General features: G+C 43.8%; 1 protein-coding gene across 1 annotated transcript; it reads right to left on the bottom strand.

Moving 5' to 3' along the window:
* Positions 1-4037: 4037 nt before the first annotated feature.
* LOC137147875 (zinc finger protein 658B-like) lies at positions 4038-9828 on the bottom strand. The gene is given in 2 exon segments (XM_067540268.1): positions 4038-7834; positions 7836-9828. Coding segments are annotated over 2 exon segments (1677 nt in total). The 5' UTR covers positions 9320-9828; the 3' UTR covers positions 4038-7641.
* Between the last annotated feature and the right edge of the window lie 5363 nt (positions 9829-15191).

The following is a 15191-nucleotide window of genomic DNA, read 5'->3' as shown; positions in this document are numbered from 1 at the left end:
CTTCTGTGCTGGCAACTCCATTTGGACTTTAAAAAATTGTGACTTCTACTAGAAAAAATTGTGATCCCCCTACCTTCACCCTCCGGGGCTTCAGCCCTGCTCAGGGCTTAAGAATTCAGTCCCCCTCGGTGTTTGAGGCTCCAGGCTTTAGCTTGGATCAGTGTTTGCAGCTTCAGCCCAGTTGCTCGGGGTAAGAGGATTCAGACCACCTCAGAATATCAGCCCAGCTTAGGGCTTCAGTCCCCCACTGATCATGGAGCTACTGCAGACTGGGGCTTAGGCTCCAGCCTACTGCCCAGGTCTCCCTCCCCACCCAGAGATAGGTGATTAAGGCAATGAAAAAATAAATGCGGTAATTTTATTTTCAGTTAATCCCAGGCATTAACTGAAATTGACAGCCCTAGGTCCAGGCCTCAGGAGGTGCTGTGCCCTCAGGAAGACGGGCTCGGGAGTGGGTACTGTGGAGGACCAGCCTGGGAGAGGGGAATAAAGCTCCTCTGCCCCCCACTCTCTACTATCACAAACACTGTGGAAGGCTCAGCCCATGTTGAGGTAACTCATATCCTCTGTACCCCTCACTAGCCTGGGATTCCCCCCAGTGCCACTGTCCAGCAGTGCACCTCCCCTTTTCTTAACCCCAGCTCCTATTACCTGGACCTGACTTTGCCCCTCTGTCTCCTGTGCCTCCACCTCTTTGCCCCACCTGTGCATTCAGCTTGCCTCCCCTGCACAAATTCTGCCCATTGCTCATCTCCAATTTGCCCCATTTAGCAGCCCTGCTTTCAGCAAGGAGCAGATACTGCTGGCAGTCATGGCTGAGGGAGGCCAGCAGCTTCAGCAGATGTTATTGAGCAGGCTCAGACCTCTCTGGATTCCCAGTAGCACATGGTGCAGGGCCTGGGAACATTTTGAGCTGCTGTTTGTGGATGCAGAGGAGCCATGGCTGGGGCCAGGAGCCCAGCATGGAGGTTGCTCCAGCCTGGCAGGCAGCAGGGCAGTGTGGTGGGACCAGGGGTAGCATGGGGAGTGGGTGGCTCCTGGGTGGGAAGAGGGGGAGTGCAGCCTGGAAGATGGGCAAGATGGACACTCTCCAGAAGGGAGAAGCAAGGTCCTATTTGCTTGGTTTGCCCTCTGCTCTGGGTCCCTGAGCTCCTAAATAGCCCGGAAAGGGGGCTGCAGCGGGGAGGGATGTGTGAGTATCCCAGAGTGCACAGGGGAGCAACTGAGCCAGGGAGAGCTCCTCTTCCTGCCCGATGGCTCATTAGATAGTTCAGTGACCTACTTCCTTTCACACCTAGGGGACATAGGAGAGGAAACGTGAGCTGGAGAGATGAAGATTTTGGCTCAGGACAATCTGATGAGAAAAGCCCATCCTGTTAGCAATGTGCAGCTTCCCCCACCCTGATTCCTCCTCCTTCCTGGCCTAAATGAACTTCCCATCATGCACTGCAAGAGAAACTGTGCTCTGGTAAAGAGATACCCATCTGTTGGGAGGCACATTTACAGTTCTCCCCCTTTTTCAAGCTCCCCTCTCTCTGTCATGGCAGAAACAGACAGAAGCCAAGAGGCAAAAGATCTTCTGGGAATATGAGGGGCTGCTTGGGTTTGTGGAGGAGCAGCAGCTGGAGCAATTCCTGCTGGAAGAGCTAGCTACAGCCACTGTCAAGAGAAGGGATGAGGCTGTCTCCAAACCATCCAGCAGCCACTGAGCCAATCCCTGCAGGTCAGACTGTTTTATTGCCATGACAATATGCAGCATTTCTACAGGAGCTTCTCAGCCCTAGACCCCAAAGCACTTCACAAAGGGGGCTCAGTGGCATTATCCCTATGTTAGAAAGGGGGAAGCGTGGTTACCATCACTCACACACCATGAAAGTCCTTGTGCAGCCAGGCAGCCAGACTGGAATCCATGGGAAGGAATGTCCTCTGAAGGCACCAACGGTTTATCTCGTTTCCCCATGACAGTTTGAAACCAAAGGGTAAAGGACAATTGTTTCCAGTGTAACCCTGGCATCTTCTGAGGTTGTAATCAATGCTGCTGAAGCAGGAAGTAGTGTTCTAAAAACATTTTGCTGTGGGCCAGAGTTCTCCATAGCTTCCTTCTCTGGGGTGAAAACCAACAACTGGGTGCCTGCTATTTCTACCTGAGTTCTTGCCAAATCCTTCCCTTTGCTAAATCTACACTTGTCTGGAGTAGAATCCTTTAGCAAACCACCCAAAATCTCAGCAGTGCTAGTGAGGAATAACTTCTTCAAACATGGCCAGTTTATTCCTTTACATTGGTGGCACAGGTGTAAGTTAGAAACTAGACATAAGCCTGGATCACAATCTCCGTTAGTTGCCTGAGGTGGGGCTTCTTGGCAAAAAATAGTTATTTATTTTCCTGCAGTTCTCACCTTCCACACAGATTGTATTTTACACCCACCTGCAGTTCCTACTAAGGGGTGAGTTCAACAGAAACACATTTCTATTTCCTCCACATCTGCATAGTTCAGGACAGCATTTCCCAAATCATAACTGTGACATACCAGGGCACAATCCAGACTAATGAGTAGCTGTGTCATCCGTGCCCTGAAACTCTGGGTGCCTTCCAATGCCTTGCCGAAGTAGCTCCTACCTGGGCCACTCACAAAGAACCTTCCCAGCATGCAAGACACACCCTGAGGGTCTGTGTGTAACTGCAGCCTGCCAGTCACACTTGGGTTACTCTCAGCCTTTCCCCAGCCTTCTTTATACTGCAGGGTGACCCCCAACCCATTCCCAGGCCAAGACATCCCCCAGAAATGTATGTTCTGTACTGCCCAGCCTCTGCTGGACAATACAAAATATATGAAGTCCAATAAACCTTTAAGAGAATAATACACCCACTTATTATTTCAAATAGTTATTTAGAAACTTCAGTTTCAACACCGAGGTTTATATGAAACTATGTAAGTTTGTTATCGACAAAGATATAGATTTTATGAGTACAGGCATGAGGCAGAAAAGCCATAAATGTTACAAGAAAAATAAAGATAAAATGCTTACTCACACATACTTAAGAAAGTATCTTAGTTTCAAAGCAAATTTTTCTCAGCACGAGCTTCAGGAGTCTTACTGACCAAACCTTTTAGGTCAGGACTCTTCAACCAAAGCTCAACAGCTGTGTCTGTGACTCGTCCGTGCCTACGGTTGCCACTGGAAAACACTAAGGTCAGGGCAGGCTGCACAAGGACAGCAGATTCTCCCAGTGATGGTGGGTAACACTGAAGTCAGACTTCCCAACCAGCCATGAACAGTGCTTCTGATTCCCTAAACTAGGTATCAAGAAGCCACAACAAAATATACACAGCCCCTTTTACTACATTTCAGTCTCTGGCTCCCAATCAGCCACGAGGTCCACTAAAGAGTTAAGTTATTTAAAACTCAGTGCTCTTTATCAAAAGGTTCTCCTGACTCCAAAGTGTCAGCCACATTACCAAATCATTATATGTTTGGATCTTACCCAAAATACCAGGCTGCTGGCCAATCCTTTAGTAACTAAAACTAAATGTTTTTTATAAAAGGAAAGAAACAAACTATAAGAGAAATGTTAAAGGATTAAAGCGATCAGATACATACAAATGATTTAAAAGTCCATATATATCAGGTTTCAAGTAGAATTGTGGTTTGCAGGCTTGTATAGTCCCTCCGGTGTATAGCCAGTAACTGGATGGGTGTCAGTCCTTTTTCTCACAGCTTCAATTGCAGATGATCCAGAACTAGATGAAGACAGAATACTAAAGACAATATGGGTGTGGTGCTGCTACCTTTTATGTCCCTTTGCCCTTGCCATGCTGCTTGTGGAAATATACAGAAATAAGATGGAGTCCAGGGTCACATGAGTAAGTCCTGGTGATTCATCAGGTGTAGCCCTGGCTTCTCCTCCTGGGCTCTCAGTACCTGTGAGTTTCCTTAATGACCCACTAAGCAGGCTAGAGCTGCTGCCATCCTGTCTGGAGTGTTGCCCACAAAACAGACAAGTTGAAATACAGATACAAAGATATCCATTACTTCCAATACAAATATGACACATACACATTATGACAGCCTCCAAGGGAGCCACGCTGAGATAGCTTAAACAGGGGAAACTGCAAGGAATGGGGCAGACAGGCAAAGCCCTAAATACTGGTGGTTTTTATTCCATAAGATATACCAAGCCAGCAACAAACAGGTTCTGAGAACGTCACTGGTCAATCAGTAGATAAAACACAGTTCCCTTAAAACTATCCAGCTCTTTGGCTAGCACCCAGACAGCCAAGTCAAATATGATGGGGATTATTGAAAATCTTTATCCATCATATGTAAAAAAGTTCTACCAATCCCAAAGAATTGGGCACGTTACCAAACAGGTCAATGAATAATTCAGATATTACCCAAATATACACTTAAAACCAATGCTTATTAACTAATGTTTATTAAAAAAAAAAAGGAAGAGTAATGGTTAAAAGGTCAGTATACATACACAGATGAAAATAAAGCTCTTAGGTCACTTTCAAAGTAGAGATGATAACTGAATTGCAAAGTTCTTAAATTGCAAAGTCTCTGAAATTACCCAAACAGCTTGGAGGTCATCAGTCCTTGTTTAGAGCTTCTTTGTTAGTAATCCAGTTCAGAGAAATGAACTGTGCAGAGTTCATGTGCAGAGTTTGTTCAAATTCTCCCATGAGAATTAGCAGGGTGATTCCAGGCTGGTGCTGGGATCTCCATCTTGCAATCCAAACTTTCCCTGATGATCCTGGACAGATTTGAGATAAAAAGGATCAGGTCTGAAGCTTCCATTATTGTTGAAGCAAGGTGGGCACTTGCAGGTAACTCCCTCATGTGGGCTTTGATGAAAGAGACGTATGATCTTTACTCAATGGGTCTTCCTTAGACAATACAGACAGCAATAGCCGTTTAAACTCTCAAGACAGTCCACAGACGCTTTCTTGACTAGAGAATAGTAATGCATATTGTCCTTTGAAGTAAAACCTTAATCTCCTAGGCACACATAGGTAATTAGCTGCATTAGCACAGTTAACAGACAGTTTACATAAACTGCAAAGAGCAATATAGGCAAATGATGTTGTTACATCAAAGGTCCATCTAGCTGTTAATATTCCCTTTTGACCTTTTAATCAAATAGAACGACACTAATAGACAGGAAAGCAGTTTATCTACATTGCTAACCTCTAACAAAATATATGTAAACAACATCAAATAACTACCAACAATACACTTGCATATCAAAGCTCTAGTCTACTTATGAGGAACGACCCTCACTACCATTGTATTTTCCTGTAATATGTCTCAAAAGTCAGAGTTGGGCCATACAAATGTAAAGTTGCTTGGCTTTTTCGGGCCTAGAGTCTCACACATAAACAATATAATCATCCTTAGCAAATTATAACCTTCCTAACTGTATCTGACATGGCATATCTCATATGAATTATTATCATTTTGAAATATCGATGTTAGATAATATCATTCAAGGTCCCCCTAATCCAGCCAGCGTCTGTGTCATTTCATCTTCTCAGGTGCAGAGAATGCAATGGGCAGGGAAAGAGAGGGGTGTTTGGGGAGTATCCCCCCATCTTTTTATAGTCCTATCCCCACTTTGAGAAGCATTTCCAGCTGGGAACAGCTATAGGCAGTCTGTGTGGAAAGGAACTCCAAGCTGTTTCTTTCTTAAAATGTAGATTTTTTTTTTGCCTCTGCCCTTTTTCCTGCCAAAGAATGGCCACTTAGCAGGTAATGGTCCATCAGCCTTATTTACACTTGGTTGAGGCATCAATTACCCTTTGTCTCTGAGGAACTGGTTTTGGCCACTCCCCACATTTATCTGGATAACATGCTATTAGTCCTGATTGCAGCTTGTGTTTATTATTTCACATATAACACTGCTGTGTGCACTTTGCGAAGACATTATTGATCAGCGAATTATGCATTTTTAAAATGGTACCTCACAAGATATGCCTCGTAAAAAAATTACTCCAAGAATGTAGGGTGTGAACACAGGGGTACAGTCTGTCACAAAAGCCTGGTCACAACACTTTTGGAAACAAATACCTTTTGCCTAATTCCTAGTCACTTGCTGTGGAATTATCTCCCCGAATCACGAAAATATATTGACTTAAACAATTGAACAACATTGATTATATCCAGTTACTTCAGTTGGTTGCACAATTTGGGGTGTGATGTTGTTCATTATTTCAGACCGGAGATTTAACTTGGTAGCATGTCCAGTTGTTTGGAATATTTCTTCCATTAACTGAACTGCACTTGAAAATTTCTCCTTGTCATTATGGAGGGGGCAGGGAAAACGCAAAACTAAAATAAGAAATGACTATTATAGCAAAGAGTCATTTTCTCAAAGTTCCCAATAAATCTGAGCTACACTCTGGCAAATCAAACTAATATCCAGTTATGTGACCAAATGGTCCTCAAAAAAGAGAAAAACCCACACACAGAGAGGTATAAAATACATGCAATTTCACATCATTAGAAATTCCAGAGCAGATTAAATCTGATGACTCAGAATCAGGACGAGTGATTCTCCTATTGCATTCTCCTGTGATATATTCAAACCTGCTTCACTCATTACCATTGAGTCATATTATTTACAAAAGTTCTAGCATCGTTGTAATAAAAAATACAAAAAATTAAACAAAAATTCCATCTCCCCATCTGCAAACCATCCCATCTCAGTAGGAAAAATCCTAAACGAGGCTTTGCCAACCGTTGGAAACAGAGACTTAAATGCCAAATGATTACACTGAATTTGAGATCCATTCAAATTCCCCTTCCAGGTCTGTGACTCTTTCATCTCAGGCCCAAATTACTGTGTTTTAGGGTCAAAGAAACCAAAAAATGTGATTCCAAAGCAGAGGGCTGAGAACACAGAATCATATCACACATTGTACATGGCTCAAACAGGAAACACTGCCGGGGAACCTCTCCAACCCACCACTTCTTCATCACTTGTTTGAGGTTGAAAAAACTTTTTTCCTCTCTCCAATCCTAACTCCTTCTCTTTGTTATATTTAAATATATTTAAAATGAGAAAAATGGTACAAACACCAGCTGCTATTCAGCACAACCCAATGCAATGTGAGAACAAATGGGAGTCAGTGTCCCTGGTGGGGGAACCTGGTGACTAACTATCCCTTTGCAGAGGCAGGAAAAGTATCAATATGATGCCCCAAATCTGTTTAGACTAGGAAACGTGATGGAGGTTATATCAGATCTTGAGGATTAATTAAACTATCCCAGCCACCATACAAGGGCTATTATTTTTTTTAAAGCTGTGTCTTTACATCAGGATAGCTAACTCAAGCTACCTAACTCCATGGAAAATCATAGTGGTATCAAGGCCCAGGTAGATTTATCTGTCACATACCTAGTTGAGATCACTCCTGTTTCCTCCACCTGGGATTGGTTGACATTCCTGGTGGAGGGACACACATTTCCATGATACAGGACAAAGGAATAGATGAAAAAGTCTGTAGGATTCACCCCAAGTGAGGGTGAGCTGCAAAAGGGAAAAGCAGACAACTGAGCTGGAGACTGCAGTGCCACAAATGCTGCCTTAAAGTTCATTAGGTGGGAATTAGCAAAAGAAAAAAAAATCTTTTCTCAGCCCTAAACAAGGCTTTTATGGTCTTTATTGCTCTTGCAGCTTCTCTGATGATAAATAAGGGCTGACCTCTGATGGAACAATTTCACACATTTGGAGCATTCATAGGGTCTCTTTCCTGTATGGATCTTCTGATTTATAATAAGGTTTGAGCACCGAGAGGTTTTCCTGCACACAAAGCATTCATAGGGTTTCTCCTGTGTGGATCCTCTGATGTTTAATAAGGTTTGAGTGCCGAGAGAAGGTTTTCCTGCACTCAAAGCATTCATAGGGTTTCTCCCCTGAGTGGATCCTCTGATGGGTAATAAGGTGTGAGCGCTGAGAGAAGGATTTCCTGCACTCACAGCACTCATAGGGTTTCTCCCCTGTGTGAATCCTCTGATGTGTGATAAGGATTGAGCGCCAAGCAAAGGTTTCCCCACACTCACAGCATTCAAAAGGTTTCTCCCCTGTGTGGATCCTCTGATGTGTAATAAGGTTTGAGTGCCGAGCAAAAGTTTTCCCACAATCACAGCATTCATAGGGTTTCTCTCCTGTGTGTATCCTCTGATGTGTAATAAGGTGTGAGCGCTCAGTGAAGGCTTTTCCACACTCAGAGCATTCATAGGGTTTCTCTCCAGTGTGGATTCTCTGATGTGTAATGAGGGTTGAGCGCTCAGCAAAGGTTTTCCCACACTCACAGCATTCATAGGGTTTCTCCCCTGTGTGCATCCTCAGATGTCTCATAAGGGCTGAGCACTGAAGGAAAGTTTTCCTGCACTCATAGCATTCATAGGGTTTCTCCCCTGTGTGAATCCTCTGATGTGTGATAAGGGATGAGCGATTAGTGAAGGTTTTCTCACACTCACAGCATTCATAAGGTTTCTCCCCTGTGTGAATCCTCTGATGTGTGATAAGGGCTGAGCACCAAGCAAAGGTTTTCCCACACTCACAGCATTCATAGGGTTTCTCCCCTGTGTGCATCCTCTGATGCGTAATAAGGGCTGAGTGCTGAGAGAAGGTTTTCCCACACTCACAGCATTCATAGGGTTTCTCCCCTGTGTGTATCCTCCGATGTGTGATAAGGACAGAGTGCCGAGCAAAGGTTTTCCCACACTCAGAGCATTCATAGGGTTTCTCCCCTGTGTGGATCCTTTGATGTGCATTAAGGTGTGAGCGCTCAGTGAAGGTTTTCCCACACTCACAACATTCATAGGGTTTCTCCCCTGTGTGAATCCTTTGATGTCTGATATGAGCTGAGCGCCAAGCGAAGGTTTTCCCACACTCACAGCATTCATAGGGTTTCTCTCCTGTGTGCATCCTTTGATGTGTGATAAAGGCTGAGCGCCAAGCGAAGATTTTCCCACATTCACAGCATTTAAAGGGTTTCTCTCCTGTGTGGATCCTCTGATGTGTAATAACGCATGAGCACCTACTAAACTTTTTGCCACACTCAACGCATGTGTTATTTCTTTCTCTCGTGGGGATTGTCTGCTGGGCCATGGTTTCCTTGAGGCCTTGGTGAGTTCCCCGATAATTAACAGCTTTACCAACTTTCTGCATTGGCTGGTTTTCCTGACGATTATCTGGCCTCTGCTGACTCTCACAGGATTTTCCCTGCTCACAACTCCCTTTGCATCTTTGCAATAATGCCCCATGTAGTTTCACTTGCTCATCATCTTCCTGCTGGGGATTCTCCTCCATGGTCTCACCCACTATCCCATCACCTGCTTGACAGAGAAAGAAAAACCTCAGAAACAGGAACAGAAAAGCGGAGAACAAACCAAAAGAACAGCTGAAGATTGGGGGGAAAAAAAAATCTGGGACTGAATTTCCAAACTCTTCCCCAAAGGGGAGTGAGGAGAGGATCAATTCTATATCCAGCTCCCATCCAAACACTCAGAGAGAAGCGAGTTCAGGGAAGGAGTACTGCCGGGAGTTAGTCAGGATGGGTAAGAAGCCATCAGCAATGTCTGCCCTGAGGATGTGGCACCTGCTGGGGACAATCCTGAACACAGTGAGCTCACAAAGATCTCTACTGGGAATCCCAGCTGTTTCCTTCAGGCACCAACAGGTTAATGATCCCTCACCGGTGCAGCTGCCTCTGAGGGTCTCTCTTTCCACTGAGCCCTGTTGATCTGGGGCCCACTGCTCTTCCCCTTGCTCCAACTGGGAGATGACATCAGGTTTAGAAACTGTGAACCCTGCTTAGGACAAAGAAGACAAGTGAGATCAAGTGAATTCACGAGACATTTGTCAAGCACAAAAAAGTTCTGTTATTTTAACCCCACCCATTTTGAAGCAGTAAAATTCTGGGGCCAGTGCTCCATGTGCTCAAACATGCACGACACTCTTCTTAGTAGAGATTTCACTGTGCCCATGTCTACTGGGAACACACATAGCCAGACACATGATCAAAGGGGCACCTAAATCCAATGTCCCAGAAAGGAAAGACTTCAGTCAGAAATGAAGTCCCCCTTTTTACTGACAGAGAGGTTCACAGGCACTGCTGGAGGGGGAAAGGCAGAGGCCTGGCAGCTGAAGGGGAACACTCAGAGAGATGAAGGGTACAGACAGGCAGCTAGCCTTGCCAATCACTATGACCCCCAAAACCTCTTCTTTTCACTGCTCTCAGCCTTCTCCATCTCCTGGGACTAAGGAGCAACCAACCACTCCTTGTGTCCTCTCCTTCCCTCCCATTGCCCACAGCCCTCCGCTACCAGTTCTCCCAAATTTCCTGGTCCCCAGCCACTTTCACCCCATCATCCCACTGTCTGAATTGTTCCTTAGCCAGAAATGTGTTCTTTTGCTCCCTCTGATTGCTAGCACCGCTAACCAGCACCCATGCTCGCTTTACTGTAACCAGCACCAATCCTTCCAGATCCTTGAGTTCCATTGCTTCCTGCCCTCCCAAATGTCCAAACTCCCTACAGCAGCTGTTCCATGGTATTCCCACCCCTTACTACTGCCCCCAGGCTCCCCACTCATAGGAGCTCTTTGCTCCATAGCCTCCTCTCCCCACTCTCTAACACCTTCCCTCCCACTGCCCAGATCTTCCGCATTATCATCGTTTACTACATCTATTGCTGTAGCACTTAGTAGTAGAGTAGGGAGAGAAATGTGGGTTTCCATTCAAGAGGGGTGATGACTGGGCAGCCTGAGAGTGGGTGCTCTTGCAGGACCACAGAGTGGGAATACAGGTCCAATGCCCCTGAATAGCGATGGGGGAACACAAGGAAATTGTAAAGACAACATGTATCACCTTGATAGATAGTCTCCTCAGCACACCAGCAGCCTAACCATTGCCATGTGTTTGAAAGCTTCATGGAACAGGTGAGTGGTACGGAGGGACAGGAAGGAGGATAACAAGGTAGGTCTGGGGATGTTTATGGGGGAGTTCGTCCAAAGAGCAGCATGGGAGAAAGCACAGAACCATAGAAATGGAGGGCTGGAAGGGAGCTCAACAAGTCATCAAGGCTAGTGCCCTGTGCTAGGACAGGACCAAGTCAAGCTAGACCATCCTTCCTAGGTGTGTGTCCAACATGGTTTTAAAACTTCCAATAATGGGAAATCCACCCTGGAAGGTAGGGATAGGATACAGAAGGACCTAAACAAATTGGAGGATTGGGCCAAAAGAAATCTAATGAAGTTCAACAAAGAAAAGTGCAGAGTCCTCCACTTAGGAAGGAAGAATCCCATGCACAGCTAGAGACTGGGGACTGATGAGCTAGGCAGCAGTTCCGCAGAAAAGGACCTGGGGGTAACAGTGGATAAAAAGCTGGATATGAGTCAGCAGTGTGCCCTGGTTGTCAAGAAGGCTAATAGCATATTGGGCTGCATTAGGAGGGGCATTGCCAGCAGGACGCTGGAAGTGATTATTCCCCTCTATTCGGCATTGGTGAGGCCGCATTTAGAGTATTGTGTCCAGTTTTGGGCCCCCCACTACAAAAAGGATGTAGACAAGTTGGAGAGAGTACAGCGGAGGGCAATAAAAATGATTAGGGGGCTGGAGCACAGGACTTATGAGGAGAGGCTAAGGGAACTGGGCTTGTTTAGTCTGCAAAAGAGAAGAATGAGGGGGGATTTGATAGCGGCCTTTAACTACCTGAAAGGGGGTTCCAGGGAGGACGGGGCTAGGCTGTTCTCGGTGGTGGCAGATGACAAAACAAGGAGCAACGGTCTCAAGTTGCAGTTGGGGAGGTCTAGGTTGGACATTAGGAAAAAAATTTTCACTAGGAGGGTGGTGAAGCACTGGAATGGGTTACCTAGGGAGGTGGTGGAATCTCCATCTTTAGAGGTTTTTAAGATGAGGCTTGATAAAGCCCTGGCTGGGATGATATAGCTGAGGTTAGTCCTGCTTTGAGCAGGGGGTTGGACTAGATGACCTCCTGAGGTCCCTTCCAACTCTAATATTCTATGATTCTATGAACTTCCCTTGGCAGCCTGTTCCAGAGCATAACTATCCTTATACTCTGAAAGTTTTTCCTAAGATCTAACAAATCTTCCTTGCTGTAGATTAAGGACCTAGCTGAAGAGGCCTCTCAGTCATTACCCATAATCTTTGAAGATGTCTTCCAGTCAGCAGGGCCTGAAGAAATACATCCAAGAACACTTAAGGAACTGGATGAAGAGAACTCTGAGCTACTGGCCATTATCTTTGACATCTCATGAAGGTTGGGAGATATCCCACAGAACTGGAAAAGGGCAAACATAGTACCTATCTATAAAAAGTGAATAAGGATAGCCCAGGGAATTATAGACCAGTCAGCTTAATTTTGGTAACTGGACAGGTAATTGACCAAATAAACAATCCGTTCATAAATTCTTGAAGAAAACAAAGTGAGAAGTAACTGTCAACATGGATTTGTCAAGAATAAATCATGTCAAACCAATCTAATACCCTTCTTTGACAGGTTAACAAGTCTTGTGGATGGGAGGAGCAGATGTGATATATCTTGACTTTTGGTACTGTCTCCCATGACCTTCTCACACGCAAATTACTGGAAACATAGCCTAGACCCTAGACAAATCTACAATAAGGTGGATGCACAACTGGTTGGAAAACCCCATAATTAAAGACTAGTTGTGATGCTAGGCCCAAAAAAGCCAATCAACTTTACTAATTGCAAGGCCCAAATCTGACCTTTCAAGATATATTAAAAGAAAATACAATGGTAGGGTCATTTCTTATAAGTAGACTAGAACTTTGATATGCAAGTGTATTGTTGGTAGTTATTTGATGTTTTTTACGTATCTCTTGTTAGAGGTTAGCAATGTAGATAAACTGCTTTCCTGTCTATCACTGTTCTATTGATTAAGAGTTCAAAAGGAACATATGAACATTTAGATGGAAGTTTGAATGTAACAATACTATTGTTTTTATTTCTTTTTGAAGTTTAAGTAGTAAATACCTGTAAATGGTTGTAAATGGCCAATTACTTTGGCCTAATGTAACTAGTTACGGGTGTGCACAGGACATAGGAGATACTTCAAAGCCTCAAGTAATCATTTATTAATTGTTCAAGGAGGCACCTGCTGTCAAGAAAATATCAATCAGTCTGCATGAATCTACAAAGGACTCTAGTGGACTGATCCTTTTTCTCTCAAGTTTGTCCAAGCTCGTCAGGGAAAGTTTGGATCACAAGACTGAGATCCCAGCACCATCCTGGAATTTGAACAAACTCTGCACATGGACTACTTAGTCTTCATTTCTCTGAACTGGTTTACTAATAAAGAAGCTCTAAACAAGGACTGATGACCTTCAAGCTGTTTGGGTAATTTCAGAGACTTTGCAATTTAAGAACTTTGCAATTCAGTTATCACTTACTTTAAAAGTGACCTAAGAGCTTTATTTTCATCTGTGTATGTATACTGACCTTTTAACCATTACTCTCTCTCCTTTTTTTTAAAATAATTGTTAGTTTAGTTAATAAGCATTGGCTTAAAGCATGTATTTGGGTAAGATCTGAACTATTAATTGACCTGCTTGGTAATGTGTCTGATCCTTTGGGATTGGTAGAACTTTTTTACATATGATGGATAAAAATTTTCAGTAATCCCCATCATATTTGACTTGGCTGTCTGGGTGCTAGCCAAAGGGCTGCATAGTTTTAAGGGAACTGTGTTTTGTCTACTGAATGACCAGTGAGGTCATCAGAACCTGTTTGTTGCTGGCTTGGTATATCTTATGGAAGAAAAACCACCAGTATTTAGGGCTTTGCCAGCCGCATGTTTTGGGGTGTGCCCTGTTTAAGCTATCTCAGCATGGCTCTCCAGGAGGCCAATATCACAGTAGCTGTCAATGGTTCACGGCGAAGATGGACAGGCATATCAAGTGGGTTCCTTCTATTCAATATGTTTGTAAATGGTTTCAATGATGGCATAGAGAATTCACTTATAAAGTTTATAAACACCAGCTGGGAGGAGCTGCAAGCATTTTGGAGGACAGCATTAGAATTCAAAATGATCCTGGAAAAACTGTCTGAAGTAAATACCATTTCTATGATTACTTGTTCTCCTACTTTCAATGGACACAGAGAGCAATTTGATCCCTTAAGAGTACAAAACTGCCTTTAACATATATGAAGGCTTTTTTCAAGTCCCCCCTCAATCTTCTTTTCTCAAGACTAAACATGCCAGGTTTTTTTAATACTTTCCTTTCGGGTTAGGAACTCTAATCCTTTCATCATTTTTGTTGCTCTCCTTTAGACTATCTTGAATTTCTCCACATCCTTCGTAAAGTGTGTCACCCAAAACTGGACATAGTACTCCAGCTGAGGCCTTAACAGTGCTGAGTAGGGCGGGACAATTGCCTCCAGTGCCTTACAGATCAAATCCCTGTTAACAGATGCCAGAATATTATCTTTTCTGCAGCTTCATCACATTATTGACTCATATTCAGTTTGTGATCAAAGAGAACCCCCAGATCCTTTTCAGCAGTACTACCACTTAGCCAGTTATTCCCCATTTTGTAGATGTGTATTTGATTTTTCCTTCCAAAATGAAGTACTTTGCACTTGCCTTTATTGAATTTAATCTTGTTCATTCAGACTAATTCTCCAATTTGTAAAGGTCATTTTGAAATCTAATCCTGTCCACCAAAATGCTTGCAGCCTCTCAGCTTGCTGTCATCTGGAAATTTTAGAAGCAGACTCTGAACTGCATTATTCAAGTCATTAATGAAAACAATTAATAGTACTAGACCCAGAACTTACCCCTACCGAACTCCCCAAAGATACACCCTCCACACTTGACAGTAAACCATTGATAACTGCTCTTTGAATACACTCTTTCAACTAGTTGTGACTCTATCTAGACCATATTTCTCTAGTTTGCTTATGAGAATATCACGTGGGACTATGTCAAAAGTCTTCCTAAAGTCAAGATATATAACAACATCTACTACTTCCCCGCCAATCCACTAAGCAAATAACTCATTCAAAGATGGAAATTAGGTTGGCTTGGCATGATTTGTTCTTGACAAATCCATGCTGGGTATAACTTACGACACTATTATTCTCTAAAAACAATGAGAGTCCTGTATTATTTTAAAGACTAACAAATTTAATTTCTGCAG

The sequence above is a fragment of the Emydura macquarii genome, unplaced genomic scaffold (assembly GCF_026122565.2).
Source record: "Emydura macquarii macquarii isolate MOO-44397 ecotype Brisbane River unplaced genomic scaffold, CSIRO-AGI_Emac_v2 contig_573, whole genome shotgun sequence".
Taxonomy (NCBI): domain Eukaryota; kingdom Metazoa; phylum Chordata; order Testudines; family Chelidae; genus Emydura; species Emydura macquarii.
The sequence above is the reverse complement of the archived record's forward strand: the minus strand, read 5'-3'. Positions and strand labels throughout refer to the sequence as shown.